Consider the following 18438-nt stretch of genomic DNA (forward strand, 5'->3'; position numbering starts at 1 on the left):
AATCAAATCAAATAAATTGACAGCTGGGTGCCTGGCAGGCCCGCTGCCTAAAAGCTTTTCATGCATGCATAGTGGAGTGATTCAGAATGCCCTCTAAACACTCTCACTCACACACAAACACACACACACACACACACACACACACACACACATCCGTGACTGTCCACTGACCACAGGCAACAAAACAGTCAGGAGAAGCAAATCTGCATTCAAACCAAATATCACTCCAGAAAATCCACATACATACATGAGAGACGTGCAGATGCAATGATGAAACTTTTCAGATGTCAAAATATAACTTACAGTAATTCTGAAATTAAAATAATTATACAGAACATTGTTCATCTATAGGAAAAAAATACTATATACAGTATACAGTAGTCACTTAAAGGGGCAGTGCAACCAAAATCAAAATGTAGAATGTAATTTATTTCAGTGATACAAAGCTGAATTTTCAGCATCATTACTCCAGTCTTCAGTGTTACATGATCCTTTAGAATTCATTCTAATATGCTGATTTGCTGATCAACAAACATTTCTTACTATTATCAATGCTGAAAAGAGTTCTGCTGCTTTGTGGACACCATTTACATTTTTAAATTATTTCTTTTAATGAATAGAAAGTTCAAAACAACAGCGTTTATATGAAGCAGATTTTTTTTGTAACTCTATAAATGTATTTTCTGTCACTTCTGATCAATTTAATGCATCCTTGCTGAATAAAAGTATTAATTTCTTAAGAAAAAACAAAACAAAAAACAAAACAAACTTACTGACTCCAAACTTTTAAACAGTTGTGTACTGTATATTTGTTACCGTACAATTTTTGGAAAAAGCAGCTTGGAAAATCTGTCTTTATGTTCCACAGAAGAAATAAAGTCATACAGGTTTGGAGCAACATGAAGATGAGTACAGTAAATAATGACAGAATTATCATATTTAGGTCAACTATCGCTTTAAGACACTACTGTCTCATACACACTCTAATACTGGCTCACACACACTTATGGCAGTATGAATGTTTGGACTTGTAGGATATCAGACCGAATCAGACAATCTAAGATTTGGTCAAAACATGGTTGAAACATGAGAAGCCGAATTCCACAGAGGCCCAAGACAACAGGATGTTCATAAATCAGACCCTAGCACTAGCCAGTCTGAAGCAAGCCTAACCAACTCTTTCACAGAACAGCTTTCAACATTAACACAAAAGGAACACACTGATCATAACAACTCAGGAAGGAATTCCCTTTGAGCTAAATTGACCTGTTTCCCTTACAGACTTAATTGTTTTTTTTTAATAATATGTCAAAGAAAAACAATCCTGCATGCGATATCTTGTACAGGACAAGGACATGCAGTAACAGTATGCAAATATACATAGGTTTTCCTTAGACTTTCATGCGTGTTGTTTTATTTCATGTCAAAGGACTGGTTATACTGACATATTTTTATGTTTTCTAGCAGCCTAGTTTTGATTTAATATGCTATCATGTTTATGATTTAATGTTGGGTCAGTAAATCACACAGCACCTCTGAGGTGTGGCAGAGCAGCCTGGTGTAATATACTGCCAAGCACAAGTTTACGTTATGGATTATAAATCAGTCTTAATAGAGAGTTACAGCCTGAGATTTGCTTTTACAGCTGCCAATTTACTGTACACGCTGACTGAAATGTTTAAACCCTCTTCAGCCACTGTTTGGACAAACAGGTATTTCTGCTTCAACTCATGTCATTAGTTGAGCCAGAAGTTTAAGCATTAAAGAAATTCACCTTTAACATTTAATTGTGTTCTTAAGTCCAGTTTTAGCTTTGCATACCTACCAGTTAGATACTTTTTTGTTTTAAATTCATAGGTGATTCAAAAAGTATCTGGAGTGCACTAAGTAGTCTAGCAGAGTAACCTCACTGAAACAAATTTGGTGAAGAAACAATTTTCACTCAGAAATCGCAGGTAAATTTCACCAACAATTACAAACACACAGCAAGTAACACTGAATTAAAATAAATGAATAAATAAGCAAATAAGTAAAAAAATCTATTAAATAATATTTTCTTGTAAAACATACTGAAATAATCTTTGTTTTATTCACAACTTCAAACAGTATGAACAGTATATCTTTGTTTAATCATGTAAACTGTACAATTTACAGAAATGTATTTTGACATGTCTTAAGTGTCCAAATATTTTTTTCAGTGTCAAATATTTGTCTACATTAAAATAGTTTTTATTATATAAAAATGTTTATAAAAAATATTCCAATTAAAAAAAAAAAATCGGTTGCACTTTATTTTAAGGTCCAATTCTCACCATTAACTAGTTGCTTATTAGCATGCATATTACTAGCATATTGGCTGTTTATTAGTACTTATAAAGCACATTTTACTGCCTTAATCTGCATGACCATATTTTAGATCCCTTAATCCTAGCCAGTGGCGCCTGCAAGTGTACGGCTGTACGCACTGTGCGTACCATGAGCGCTCAGACTGACCTGAGATTTGCCCAGCAAACATTTCAGCAGTTATTATAGGCCTGTGTGTCCCGTATTTCTGTCGACTGAACCAGATATTGCCATTAATTATGAATTTATCAGTCTTTTGCATGCCAAAGTCAATTTCTGCATATAAATATTATGCCAAATAGAAGCAGAAAATCGTGCTATACGCACTTTCATGAGATCGGGTTAGCCTACAAAAATTAATTTGTTGGCTATTTTACAAATGGGAATAAAATAAATTCATGACAAAGTTTTACATTCAAGCTACCTGTAAAATGTATAGTGAAAAGTACTTTAAAAGTGTTTGGAATGCAATAAAGTAATGTTTAAAGCTGCTTTTAAAGCATTTGCTGCATGGATAAAAAAAAAATAGGCTAATAAATAATTCGCATAGCCTATCAGACAAAATTGCGTTGCAGCAAATCCTTTAAATTTGAAGGTATACAGAGCAGAGCAACAAAAAAAAACAGAAAATATAAACAGCTATACAATTATAGGACAAAGTTTTACATATATGCCATTATAATTTGTTTTATTTTTTAATTGTACAGAATTATAAAATAAAACTCAAGCTACCTGTAAAATGTATAGTGAAAAGTACTTTAAAAGTGTTTGGAATGCAATAAAGTAATTTTTAAAGCTGCTTTTAAAGCATTTGCTGCATGGATACAAAAAAAATAGGCTAATAAATAATTCGCATAGCCTATCAGACAAAATTGCGTTGCAGCAAATCCTTTAAATTTGAAGGTATACAGAGCAGAGCAACAAAAAAAAACAGAAAATATAAACAGCTATACAATTATAGGACAAAGTTTTACATATATGCCATTATAATTTGTTTTATTTTTTAATTGTACAGAATTATAAAATAAAACACAAATTATAATCGGGCCTGTTTTAGGCTTTTCCTTATTTTTATATTTTAGACATCCATCAATTATTGTGATGAAAAAAATGACTTGCCATTTCCTCATTGGGCGTGCTTTTAGAGAAAAATGCACGGATTACATAAAGAAAGAGTTTCTATTTTCAGTTTGAATTATTTCGTTTTAAAGTAGTAATTTAAAGCTTACTATATATTTTTATCATGTCTGTGAGGCAATGCGCTGAGTTGATCGCGCTGGCGCAAAGAGATCGCGCTGGCGCCTCCATGTCCTGCAGAGTGCGCTTCAGCTTCCACTCTCCGCACCAACGATTGGATATGCGTCTAACAGCGCACATTTATCTAGGTTAAACATTTAAACTAACATTCTAACTGTCTGCCGCTGGCAGCTTGGTCCTTACTTAAAAAAACAAACAAAAAAAAACAACTTACATTTAACGAACAAAAAATGCTCCAAACGTTTTTCTAAATGAATTTTATAAAAAAAAACAAAATGAAAAATAATCACTTTTCCATTACATACAAAACTGAACTATTTTAATAGCTGAAACGGTAGTATAAGCTTTTTTGGGAAAAGGGGAAAAAAGACTGGCTAGGGCCTATATTTGAGGCCCGTGCATGGCTCTACACTGTGCGTACCCTCGGAAGAAATCCTGCAAGCGCCCCTGATCCTAGCCCACACCTAAACTTAACATAAACAGTAATACTGTAGTTTATTTATTTTTATATATATATATATTGCATTAAACTAGTTGCTGTTATATATTAATATTTGTAGTACTTTTGATTATGTGTATCTTCCAGTGCAACAAGAGAACACATGGATACTCCATTTATTATTTGTGATTAAAATGTACCACCAGAATCATTTTATTTTTGACAATGCGTCCTGCACAAAATCGAGCAATTCTTCCAATTTTTTTTTTGTGACTAAATGAACAAAAAACAACAACAACAACAACTTAACAGCTCAAAGGCCGACATTGACATCAATAGACCTCCAATTACTCTGTCGTCACTTAAATGTCCCGATGGGGGAAAAACACAAGGGATGGTCAATCCTGTAGAAGACTGAAAGTATGAAATGAAGAGGTGAGGATGGGGGATCTATCTCCCACTCTCGTCTGTCCTCCCTCTCTCTTTTCAGACTGATGTCAGGGGAGACAGGACGTGTTGGCCAGGGGGCATGTGATGCCATGCGACAGGCTGCTAAAAGTGGCCGAATGTACTACTGAACGCACTGTGGCTCTCTGTTAAAAGAGCCGCTTGAGTTTAATTGACCACAGCTGATTTGAAAAGGGTTCATTTCCTAGTTCAGTTTGGCAGCGGAGATGGGAATGTGAAGAAAACAGCCCTGTTTGTAGGAGATATTGGATTTATGGCTACTTCGCTTCAGCAATGAGTACAAAAAAAAAAAAAAAAAAGAGAGAGAGAGAGAGAGAGAGAGAGATGCTGTTCCAAAACATAGTGAGCTGCCTTTTAAGGCATCATAAGTTCACTAGCAACAAAAAGGCTGTTCCAAAGGCAACTTATGGACACTACCTCTTATCCCTCTGGGGTTACAATTTCTGGCAACATTGGTGACTTGATTGCACAGACACTATTGGAAGAGAACTTAACTGAGCTGGGCGATGACATCACTGAATTCACAATGAACGGACTTTAACTGATACACTGACTGTTTTCTATTGTGCTCTTGCATTATCAGCACACCTTTTTCCTGTTTAACACCGTAACGCTGCTTTGACACACACTGTATTGTACAAAGCGCTATAAAAACAAAGGTGACTTGACTTGACTCTGAAGGGGTTTTGGGGCCCTGGAGAAGTTTTGACATGCCCTGACATTTTATTATTTTTTTCAGAATCTTACTAAATATTAATTCTGTACAAACTGTGCTATAATAGTATGTAAGGAACAAACAACAACGTTTGTGCATGGTTAGTGAAAAAATAACATTTTTAATTGTGTAAAAAAAAGAGTTTTTGCTATAAAATGATATGAAAATCATCCTGCTCACTCATTCACAGAAAACAATACATTGATCTAACTTTTGTAAGACATGTTTTGTGTCAGAAAGTACATTTGCGAGGGAGTGACAATGACCATGGATATTTAATGATTCATACCTAAGAGACTAAGGGCCCCTCATCTAATGGCCCATCAGTGTGACTGTGAGGCAGGTAAGAAAGAAAGTGAGGAGAGTAAAATAATTAGTTCAACTTGCTGTTTCCTCAAGTCTTCTAAGTTGCTGCCTATGGAAATTGGTCCAAAACAGACACTTATGAGATTCCAATTCAACTGAGCCATAGAAGACAGATGCCTATGTAGACAGTAGGCATATACTGTAGGCTGCTCTCTACGCTTTGGAACAGGGATAAAGTCTCTTGTGACACTGTCATACAATATTCCTTTTGTCATGTGAAAAGTAAAATGACTAACAAAAAAAGGCACCCTAGAAAAACAAACAAACAAGCATACAACCACACTTGCACACGTCACAAAAAAGTACTTCAATGAAGCTCAAAGCAATTAAACATCTAAAATTCATTCTGCATGGACTTTCAACCCTTCAGATTTTTTTTGAAGAACTTGAAATCCAAGGCAACTGCTATACAAGCAGATACGTGAAATGCAAAACTATAAACCCAAGCTTGATTGGGCTCGGTTAGTAATTCCTCGGCCTCGTTCAAGTCAGCATCTCCTAAGATTTCCAGCTGGTAAACAGACTGGCTGAGAACACAGAATATTTACTATTTTGTAAGTTTGAGGGTGAGTTATGAGGGTTTGGGATGCCAGACAGAAATGAGGTTACTCAACATTTGGTGAAGAGAATAATATGTTATATTCCACTCAGTTCTGCAAGGCATAAAACAGAATCAAATAAAACAGAAAAACAAAAAATACAGCACTTATGCAAATACTAGTAATACAATACTAGTAACATAGTCTCATACAATCAGACTTGATCAAGAACTGCCCACTTAGACATTGCCCACCACGATCATCTAAAATACAGTGTGGTTTTAAATGTTTTTTTATGGAGAATAAATCTGAAAACAGTGATAACATACAGTCAAAATTATTAAAGTAATGGCACAGCATTCTCCACTGTCCGGCATGAGAGAGAATGAAAATAGTGGAACGTCTATAGACTTTGTGATACAAATTTCATTCCCCCCAAAAATAAAAAAATTTCTTTACAGATATGACTCAGCATGATACACTAATGTCTGCTGTTTGGAACAAAATAAGGGTGCTTGAATCTCACCGTCTCATGACATGACAAATGGTAAATAAAAACTGCACTCTCGACATTAACCCGGATTTAGACCTCCCTCCAGCTGTCTCTAGACCCAGACGTGCAGGATCATGAGCCCATTAAATGGGTTTAGCCGCTCTCGAGAGATAGGGGTTACTGGTTCTCTTAACTCGAGTGCTTGCAACTCAAGCACTTATTGATGGAAATGAAAACAACACCATGAAGGGAGGAAGTGGGATGTGTACAGGTTTTCCTCAGGCTGTTTATCTTTGTTAGAGGTGAAAACCTTCCCCACTACATCAGCACACAGAACAACAGCTCCTTACTTTGACTTATTTAGAGAGAAAAATAGATTTTACTTATAAAAAAAGTATGGTGGTACCATAGTACATCGATGTCAAATTATTATACCTGGATACTTTGAATTATACCACTGCACTGATAATGATTATTTTATTTATACACTATAGTATTTACACTACTTTTTTTTTTTTTAATGTTTTTGAAAAAAAAAAGTATCTTATGCTCACCAACATCAGCAATATTGTGAAATATTATTACAATTTAAAACAACTTTTTATTTTATATATTTAAAAATATAATTTATTCCCGTGATGCAAATCTTAATTTTCAGCATCATTACTCCAGTCTTCATTGTCAAATGATCCTTCAGAAATCATTCTAATATACTGATTTGATGCTCAGTAAACCTTTTCTTATTATTATCAATGTTGAAAACCGTTGTGCTGATTATTATTTCTGTGGAAATGGCAGTGTATTTATTTTCAGAATTCTTTGATGAATAGAAAGTTAAAAAGAACAACATTTATTTGAAATATAAATGTTTTGTAACATAATAAATGTCCTTTCTGTCACTTTTAATGCGTCCTTGCCAAATAACAATTTTAATTCCTTTTAAAAAAGCAAAGAACACTATGGTATTACCATGGTAGATGTCTAAAAATCTTCCAATGAAAAAATTACCATGGTATCATGTCCCTTACAAAAAAAGTACATGGCACATTGATGGTACTGAAATTAATGTACCATAGTTTTTATATAGTACTCCAAGGTATTTTCAAGAATACTTTTTGCCACCATGACACCACGACTAAAATACCACGACAGCAGTCCAAAAAGCCATAGTATAATATAGTATAATATGGTACCTTTTGGTACATTTTTGTTAGCGTATTATAACCAAAAACCGAAGCAAAACTAATCTACAATGGTGCAAAAAACATGGTATAATAATATGGTATAATATTTTTGTTGCCAAAAAAAACAAAAAAAAAAAACCCCCGGCTAAACTCAAATGTCATTTTAATTTTAAAGTGTGTTTAAACAAATAATAGCACCCGCAGAGAGTGTCAATGCCCCTGTCCATCACTCCTCCAAAGAAAAACCATCAGACAGGTTCTCTCTTGAAAAAAAATTGGGTGGTTTGTTTCCTTGTAACTCCAGACAGGAAGCCGTCAGATACGCCGTATGAGACACAGCGGAGGGGTGGAAGACATAACGTCATCGCAAACTCACAACATGTCACGCAAATTAAACAAAACAAAGATCAAGGACCAAACAGCCGCGTTTGCAGAAGTGTTCTGCTATTTACTCATCCTCATTTGCATGGAGATAAAGACACATAAAGAAGCAGGAGGACAAAAGACACCTTCGCTTTACACGTCTCAGTGTTGATTAATAAGGAACTGTTGAGGATCTTCCCCTGTCTTACTTTCCCTGCACTTTCATACGCACATTCTGATTTTGTCAGCAAAGCAATTAATTTCTGAAAGGCTTTGATGGTTTGATAACAGGAGGCTGTTGTGCAGTGAAATGAAGGGAGAGGAAGGAAAGAGAGAGAGAGAGGAAATTTGATCAAAAGTATGGATTTTGATGCAGGACACATCTCAGGTACTCAGAAACTGATCTGAAACCCACTGCGATGTGTGCGTGTCATATTTAGCAGGCTGCTGAGCTGCTCTTATAAGTGTAGATCAATAGACCACCCAGTACTTCTTCACATACATTATATGTATTATATTTTGTGAACCAGTAAACAGTAACCCTCTGGTTACCAGCCACATTATATTAAGCCTAGTGGCTGGTAACCAGAGGGTTACTGGTTCATTCCTACAAGGGTTGAGCCTTAAGCAATCATCTCTGTGTCATTGTTTCAGGCACTTAACCTCAAGTCACTTCTGGTGTGATTGCCACTGAATTAAGTGTGCTAGAAATACCTTTAGTTATAGAAACTTCTATGAGCACAGACTGTGGCTGTCAATAGAAAAATCTGTATTTAAGTCATTCAAAACCTTCAGCTCTGCTGTAGATCTCAAATTCATTCAGTTCAAATATAGCACTAAATGATGTGTTACCAGACTCTACAGACAACTTTTTTGTCAAGACTAGACTGTTATAAATTTATAATTAGAATTTATGTAAATCGATACTGGATATTTCTGATATATATATATATATATATATACACACACACACACACACACACACACATATACACACACACACTACCATTGAGGTCACTAAGGTTTTTTAATGTTTAGAAAAGAAGCCTCTAATGTTTACCAAGGCTGTATTTATTTAATAAAAATCAAGTAAAAACAGTCATTTGCTGAAATATTGTTATATACATACACGTTTTTTAATATGGTTTATATATAAACACAATTTTTATGCATGTAAAATAACATACATAGCAATAAAAGCATTACATACTGTATATGCAGCATTGTATGTGATGATACATATATACAATATAACATTTAAAAAATGTTTAAACTATTAATTTGATCTTATACAGCATATTGCAAATAACCTTTCACACTCTCAAAAACAAAATAAATGAAGAAAAAAAAAAAAAACTATCAACTTTTAATGTTATTATTGCAGGTTGTTGCAGTCCAAAACATTAACTATACATATACAGTATATTATATAATACTATATACTGTACTTATCATTTCAAAACTATATATATATATATATGTATGTATAATATACATACACGTTTTTTAATATGGTTTATATATAAACACAATTTTTATGCATGTAAAATAACATACATAGCAATAAAAGCATTACATACTGTATATGCAGCATTGTATGTGATGATACATATATACAATATAACATTTAAAAAATGTTTAAACTATTAATTTGATCTTATACAGCATATTGCAAATAACCTTTCACACTCTCAAAAACAAAATAAATGAAGAAAAAAAAAAAAAACTATCAACTTTTAATGTTATTATTGCAGGTTGTTGCAGTCCTATTTTATTTCCATGAGTCTCCAAACTTTCCTAAAGCTTTGAATCAAGAAACTTGCTTGCCATGAACAAAACCATATCCTTTTGTGACCCTTCCACTGCATTCATCTGCATTCATTCACCTTCCTTTTCCTGCTTCCGAGCTCTTTGTCCTAAGTCTAATTTGTCTGAATCACTGAAAGCGAGGAGAGGAGGCATACGGCTGCTCAGATCTCTTGGATAATTCTATTGGACGCTTCTAATTAAATCAATGAGGGCTATTATAGCAATTATCTGGCCAAATGGGACTGCATTGTGTCCGCTCGATACATTTAGTAAATTCTGTCAATCTTCTTATCACCAAGATGGCACATGCTGTAACCCCGTTTTAATGATGTATCTGGATATGTACAATGTCTTGCACGTGGTTTGTCTTCCTCATCAAATCAAAGAGATAGTGAGGCTCTTTTGTGCCTCCAGCCCACTCAAACAGACACATTAAAGTAAAATCTGGATGTAATTTGTTTTTGTCATGCCGTGACTTCATTTCCTTACTTGTAATGCGGATATTCTATGCATTGACTAACAAATCATTCATTTGCGAGAGATCCGGGCTGTCAAACAACATTTCCTGCGACAGAAAAATCACTTATTTTTGTGCAATATTTTTTACCAAATTAGTATCCTGCCACCTAATTTTATCACATAAATTTACTTTGATATATAGTTTTGAGACACACACATACACACATCAGCAACAGCAACATTTCAGTCCCAAGCATGAAAATGCAACTTCCAACTTATCTACATTATTTTTTAATTAATTTTAGCAAAGATAGTATAACAATTAATACCTCTGGTCCCAACCACTGGAATCTGGAAATCTTGTTTTCCTGCACATATGTCTAAAGATTCTTAAATCAAGATATGTTTACTTCAGAAGCAAAATGACATAAGATAAGGAGTCTTGTTTTCTGTGGAATTGATCAGAATGAAGTGACTGCATGATTAAAACAAGACCGAATATCTGCCAATCAACTGGATTAAACTTAATTAAAACAAGTACCCCATCGACAGATATTTGTTGCTGTTTAAAGTATAACTGACTTAATTTTTTTTCAGTTTTTTAAGACTTAATTTTCCTTTTGCATCTCAAGTAAATCTTGAGACACCTTGATTTAAGGATGTTTGAATATTTGTGACCCTGGACCACAAAACCAGTCATAAGGGTAAATTTTTCGAAATTGAGATGTATACATCATTTGAAAGCTGAATAAATAAGCTTTCCATTGATGTATGGTTTGTTAGGATAGGACAAGATTTGGCCGAGATAAAGCTATTTGAAAATCTGGAATCCGAGGGTGAAAAAAATCTAAATATTGAGAAAATCGCCTTTAAAGTTGTCCAAATGAATTCTTAGCAATGCATATCACTAATGAAAATACTGAGGAAGATATTCATTTTTTTGCAATGCATGCACCGTTTAATGCCATGACTTTATGAATTTAAGACTTTCTGTTTTGATTTAAGACTGTTTAAGGCCTTAATGTGTGGAAGGGCAAATTAAGACCTTTTTAAGACCTACAGTCTGACTCATTAGTGTGTCATCGCAAACAGTCATGTCAGAGACATGAAAACAAGAAAACAAGAAACCCTGATAATATTATATTTATATACATATATACATTATAAATACATAAAATATAAATAAAAAATATATACATTTAGCATTTTCTCACCTCATAGAGTGTAATGACTCCATTAGTTTCATTCGGGGCCTTCCACTGCATGAAGATCTTCTCCTCGTATGGGCCTGTCTGGATGGACTCCATAGGAATGGGGCCAGGAACTAGTATAGTAACACAAACACACATTCAAACTCATTTAGCAACTCAAAAACATGTTTAGTCAACATCTATAATTCAAATACTGTACCACTGCATTAATACCTTGACATAAAACGTGATTGTTTTGAGATGACGTAGGGTGACAGAAATGGCTTGTGTTGCTGGGTAGAAGGTAAAGTGAGGCGAGCAGAGACTGGCTGACTAAAGAAGCAAAACTATGTCAAACACACCTCAGCCGCAATGTTCGAAGTGTGAATTGTAACAGCTTTGCTACCCTTCGGTATCGAGAGGTGTTAACAAGTGCTACGAGTACCACTGCGCACATATGTGTGCGTCTGTTTGCATATTTTTGTGCGTACGTCCCCTCTGGCACACATTGCAAGTTTTCCAAATATACTCTTGCTAGAACATCATTAACACCCTAAAAACCTGTTTTCAAGATGTCATTATCCATACACAGCTTCATCCTGCTCTCATATGCCAGCATAGCATTTTCAGAGATGCTATGACTTGACGATTTCATAAATTAGCATGCAAATGTGCTAATTTGGCCCGGTTTAGCAATAGCACATACAGTATGTTAACTTGAGGCTAGTTGTCTTTCATTTCTCAGTCTTGGTTAGCGTCTCTGACATGGCTGTTTGCGATGACACACTAATGAGTCAGACTGTTCCTGACAGTGTGTGCAAAGAGAGTTAATGACTTAGCTAAAAGGACATTTAGTCCAACTTAGCAGCTCTAGCACTGCTGTTTGCTTTGCACTAAGTCGCGGCTAATTGGGAGGGCAGATTAAAGAGATGAGCGTGGCAGGGCCGTAACGGAGCAAGCGGGAGAGGAAGCTTGGGCACAAACAGATTAGCTGGTGGTCGTCTTGAACGGCGAAGAAAAGAATAACAACATCTACTGTTCATGCAGCATTTCATTAACACAGACACAACCCACAAACCTAATCCATGAACTATTTCATTGAGGAAAAGCTAATCTAGCTGTATTTTTATTTTGAGAATCTCATTTATTTAGCAAAAGAGAATGTTTCTTTTTCCTCCTTGAACAGATTTAATCTCATTTTATTCTTTCTGTTTATTTCTTTTGCATGTAACTGGCTCATCTTCAAAATGTTGAGAGGTTGAGATATTTGCCTTCATTTATTATTAAACGCTGAATAGTCTTAAGCATCTATTTTTCAATGGGAAAAGATTTAAGCTGATCTAATAACTTAAAACACAAACACTTTCACTGTCCTGACATTTGAGAGGATTCATTAATAAAGCACGCAAATAATTTCTAGTCAATGTCCACACAATTATGATTAATTACTGAACAACAATGTAATGTGTACAAGAACTTTAATTAATTTTTCTTTTTTTTTTACACTGGTTTGCTTTATCTTATTTTATTTGGATGTGTATATAAATATGTCTATGCATATAATACTGTGTTTGTAAGTTCTTGTTTTTTTTTTGTTCTCTTAATTCTGTAATAGTTCAAAGTATTAAGTTATGCCTTGAGATGTTTAATTGTTTCTTCCAATTAATGAGAAAAAAGAGATGATCTCATCTCATCACATCTTTCTGTTTGTTTATATTGCATATGACTAAGTTCATCTTCAAAAGGTAGAAAGGTTTAGATATTTGCCATAAAACACTATTAAAAGCTAAATAGTTTTTGGAATGTATTCTTTAATGTGAAATGGTTTGAGCTAATCAGATATCTTAAAATAACACACTTTTACTGGGAGCATTACAGCTGCTGAGATCTGAGAGGATGCATTATTAAAACATTAAAATCATGTCTAGCCAATGTCCATAAAAGTATGATTTGTGCAATAATGACATTTTCTTCCAAAGTTTCACCATTACTGAACAACAATTTAATGTGCACATGAGTTTCAGTTAAATACTGATTCACTTAGAAAGTACACTGGTTTGCTTTATTAATAGAAATAATTTTCTGAACTAATGTATGAGAACAACTGCACCAAACTTTATGTTGTAAGAGAACATGGATATGAATATAATCTAATTCAGAGTGAATACAGATCATTTGCCATTGGCGTTGTGTTTGTATTTTGGAAATCTCACTTCTAGTATGCTGAAAAGTTGCCTTTTTCTCACTGAATGGAGTTTATCTCATTTCATTATTTCAGATTATTAATCTGAAGCATACGAATAAATTAATCTTTAAAAGGTAGCGAGGTTGAGTTATTTGCCCTCATTTGCTTTTAAAAGCTGAATAGTCAATGGGAAAATAATTGAGCTAATCAAAGAAAAGGTGAATAACGCTCTCTCACCAAGGTGCTGATGTCAGATATTGTACTGCAAAGTGAGGGCAGTTAAATTATATTTTCAACAATTTTTCAGATTGCTTGATTGGGCATTAGCCAACAAGCACATTAAATCACGGTTGCAATGAAATATAATTAGCTCCCGTCCTCCGTCCGCTATCGTTTCCTCTATATAACCATGCATGTGTGAGAAATGTTGCTTTACGTATTAATCCAGCTGATTAGCTTCTCGTGTGGAGACTATGAGTGATGTTTCATTAAGTTTGAGGTGGAGGAAACAATTTTTCCCCTTTATGCTTGTCCCTCTAAGATACAAATAACTTTTAATAGGTTGCGTAATTATTATCGTCTGATTATTTTCCGTCTCTGAATAAATCACGAACAACATATTCACTCTATTCTTGTTTACAGGCAAGCAGGTTTCCGTAAGTACAGGGTCGGTGTTGTTGTTGACCTAATAAGGTAAAAAACTGTCTGCCGTCCTCATGTTAATTTCACCCTCCTGCAATTATCCCCATATAAGGTTACACAGAGAGAGAAATTTGCTTCACTATTGATATGTTGCAGCTGTCCATCAATTTGCTAACACAAAGGACAGCAATTATAGGTTTTCATATGCAAAAAAACACACAAAAAAGGAAAAACATCAGTGGGGCAGACAAGAGCAGATACTGAATAACCAAAAGAGTTCTATCCAGATCAAAACAGACTCATCAGAACATGAAAAAGAAAAACGAACGCTTGAATTATACGCTATAATCTAATAATCTAAGGCTTGACAATAGCCTTTATTTTCATATGGTTTTATTGCTCAGCATTAAAAACAAGCTGGGAGAAATTAATTGTAAACGGAGTCTGAGCGCTTCCCTCTGGGAAATTTTTGAATTAAGTGCCGCTTGCAAACCTTCTCTCGGTCTGAGAAACACTGTGTCTTTTCACAGACTGTGAAGCTTTAACATGCTCTACGTTGGGATTTCCTTTTAACTGCAACACATCAATGGAACGGATGGATTAAAGGAGGATGGCTTTCATCATCTTTGTTGTTTTTCTTTCGGGAAGAGCAGAGCAGTACTACAGTCTAAACAATTCTGTTTCCATTTACTTCTCTGAGTGGATCTGACTTCTGTACAGAACTGTAGTGATTCTCAAATACACAAGACAATCTAATGTCTTACAAAGCAAACACTTTCGCTGTGAGTATTAGAACTTCTGAGATATGAGAGGATGCATTATTAAAATATTAAAATACTTTCAAAATCTTTTACAAAAGTATAACAATCATGATTTTTATCAAATTTTATAAAGTTTAACTATTACTGAACAACAATTTAATGTGTACACGGGTTTTAATTAAATATGGGTTCACTGGTTTCCTTTACTAGCAGAATTAACTTTCCCGAACTAAATCAACTGATAACAACTGCACCAACTTTAAGTACAAAATATAATCTACATTAAGAGGGAATACAGATCACTTGCCTTTGGCGTTGTTTTAATTTACATGGTCCTCGTGGTTCATTTCATATAAAAGAAGACCTGACAGAACATTACCATGGCTACTCAACAATAAATGATCAAATAAAAAAATGGACATGTAATATGTGGAAATTATTTTATCTTCTGAAAAGAATGAGACCATGGAGTGCTATAAGAGACATGCAACTAGCACAGTATAGGAAATTGATTGCTAGGCACAATAATTATACAGTTTAGTGGTCATTATACACACACTATTTGATTATCCAATCGGAATCAAGTATTCCAGAGAGCCATGTTAACATTTGTTAATCTTTTTTTTTTTTTTTTCTCACTGTACACTCTTTTTCTCTCTCTTTTTTATTTAATATCTAAGTGCTGGTTTAGCCTAATTAGAAAACTTTGTGGGTAAGAGATATAATTGTGAGCACTAAAATACATAGATTTTCTTCTACTTGAATTTATGTCTTTTTACTTGAAGGTTGTTTGAGGAACATTTTAAATGGAGGCAGTAAGAATCCCTTAGGCTATAAAAATGAAACCAAGAACAGAATTTACTGGCTTTTAAACTATTTTTGGAAATCTACACTGTTTATTTTTGACCACAGTGCAAAAGTAGGAGGTTGTAAATGACCACTATTGAATAGCATTTCCCGAAATGAAATCACTGAATTTCCACTGCTGCCCTCTGAAAAGCTTCAGAAATGCATTCAGCTGGAAAGAACACACAAGTGCTCTGAGACAAAGACTTAAAAAACAAAACCAAAGGCCCTTCAGCTCTCAAGAACCAGAGGTAAGACCATCATTAATTAAAATGCTGGATAATTGAAATAATGGGCTGAGATCATTGAACTATTCTCATTTTCGTATTTGAGAATAAGGGCCATGCATGTTGTCAAACTAATTTGCCAAATCTACAGCTGTCAACATTAGCTATAATAGCAGAGTCCCGGATGCGGAATATTGGCATCATTGAACATTGAACAGAAACATTAACCTCCAATCTTTCGGTACATGTGCAATTCTTCCAGTGAAGGTTAGTAGTTATTACTTCTGTTCTTGTTTAATTCAAATGTCTAGTGAGATTCAGTGAAAGAACAAGTGTTAATGATTTCTGTACAAAGCTCCATTTAAAATGTTCCTCAAACAACTTACAAGTAAAAAGATATCAATTCAAGAAGAATACAATCAAAGTATTTATAATGCTCACAATTATAACTCTTACCCAGGAAGTTTTCTAATAAGCCTAACCAGCACTTAGGTATTAAAGAATATAACAATAGATATTCAATTTCAAATATAGCTGTTTTGAGAGTTTTGCTGTCAGTATACAAATAGAAAAATGTATTCAATACGACACTGGTTGCAAATGAAACCATACAGATAAATAAAGGGAGAGAAAGAGTGTACAGTGGGAAAAAAAAGATGAATAAATGTTAACATGGCTCTCTGGAATACTTGATTCTGATTGGATAATCAAATATTGTTTGAATAATGACCACTAAACTGTATAATTGTTGTGCCTAGCAATCAATTTCCTATACTGTGCTAGTTTCATGTCTCTTATAGCACTCCATGGTCTCATTCTTATCAGAAGATAAAATAATTTCCACATATTACATGTCCATTTCTTTATTTGATCATTTATTGTTGAGTAGCCATGGTAATGTTCTGTCAGGTCTTCTTTTATAACTTCTTTTATATGAAGTGAACCACGTGGACCATGTAAACAAGCATTAGTGCATTTCTTTTATTTGTAAATAATTAGAAAAGAATACAAAATTGCTCGTCTGTGAACTCAAGTTTAACACAGAAAACAACAATTAATTTTTTTGCATGCAGCATATAAAACACATATTATTCAAATTACTCATTCATTTTAATGTAGAATCTTATTGCATTTTAGCTTATTCTCTTTTCTTCAATTTTTTACTTCTTACTTTTATAGTATTTATGAAACTTATGATTACAATTTTTACTTTATTTCTTTTTTTTTTGTAAATCACTTTGAATTACCTCTGTGTGTTATATAAATATACTTGCCTTGCCTTACTATGAATTTTTGTAACATTTACAGAAAAGAATATAAGAGTGAAATCATGTTCTGTAGAATGAGTGATCCATTGAATTTACAACCGGATGGACAGTTTGGCATCTTGTGTTGTCCATCTGCTAAAGGATGATGGGTTTCAGAAATAAAGTCATAAGTGATCATCATAATGTGATTACTGTTCAGACACAGTAATTAGTGAAGTAATCTCATGATAAGAAGGAGAAGTCAGGGTGCAAACTATGGAAGCGTTTGGAGTAGGGATGCACGTTACATGTCTTACAATGCAAACACTTTCGCTGTGAGAGAAAAAAAAAAAAAAAAAAGAAAAAAAACCCAGATACTAATACTGAGTGCTGGATCGACGAATCCTTAGTTTGAGGGGTCTGACCCCCCTTAATTAAAGCCAGTAAAAATGAAAGGTTTCACAACTTACAGCATCTATCCCATTCCACCATCTTAATCCCACTCACCGTCTTCCTCCGTCTGCTTGACGATCTCCTCGCTCTCCTTGCTGCCCTCAGGGTTGGCCAGCACCAGCCGTAGTTTGACTGTCACGAAAGGCCTGAGTCCCCTCAGAGTATAATGAGAGGAGGTCGGTATCAGCTCCTCAGCGGCAAACTCCTGCTGGTTGAACACATACTGGTACTGTACGGTCAGGTTGAAACTGTGGCAGCGTGTCACTGCATATCCGAAGGTCTCCCACTGCAGGGTCAGCTGACGGGCGCGGATGTCCACCACGTTCACGTTCTGGGGACCGTTGACTGGATCTGTGGGGAGAAACAGAAAGGAAGGGAAGGTCAGAGATAAATATGATGGGAAATTTTCATTACATTGTCAATTTGTCATGAGTCATATAAGAAACAATTAT

At 34.5% G+C, this 18438-nt stretch overlaps 1 protein-coding gene across 5 annotated transcripts in view; it reads right to left on the reverse strand.

Annotated features, from left to right (window-relative positions):
* Positions 1–18113, reverse strand: part of LOC107685823 (receptor-type tyrosine-protein phosphatase T-like) — a 116591-nt gene extending 98478 nt beyond the window's left edge. For all 5 annotated transcript variants that reach the window (XM_016482559.1, XM_016482556.1, XM_016482560.1 and 2 more), the window contains exons 1-2: positions 18041–18113; positions 11650–11759 (exon numbers count right to left, since the gene is read on the reverse strand). In XM_016482559.1, the coding sequence (XP_016338045.1) occupies positions 11650–11742 (93 nt within the window). In that variant the 5' untranslated portion in view covers positions 11743–11759; positions 18041–18113. The remainder of the gene's footprint in view (positions 1–11649; positions 11760–18040) is intronic.
* Positions 18114–18438: the final 325 nt, after the last annotated feature.

The sequence above is a fragment of the Sinocyclocheilus anshuiensis genome, unplaced genomic scaffold (genome assembly GCF_001515605.1).
Source record: "Sinocyclocheilus anshuiensis isolate Anshui unplaced genomic scaffold, SAMN03320099.WGS_v1.1 scaffold822, whole genome shotgun sequence".
NCBI lineage: Eukaryota > Metazoa > Chordata > Actinopteri > Cypriniformes > Cyprinidae > Sinocyclocheilus > Sinocyclocheilus anshuiensis.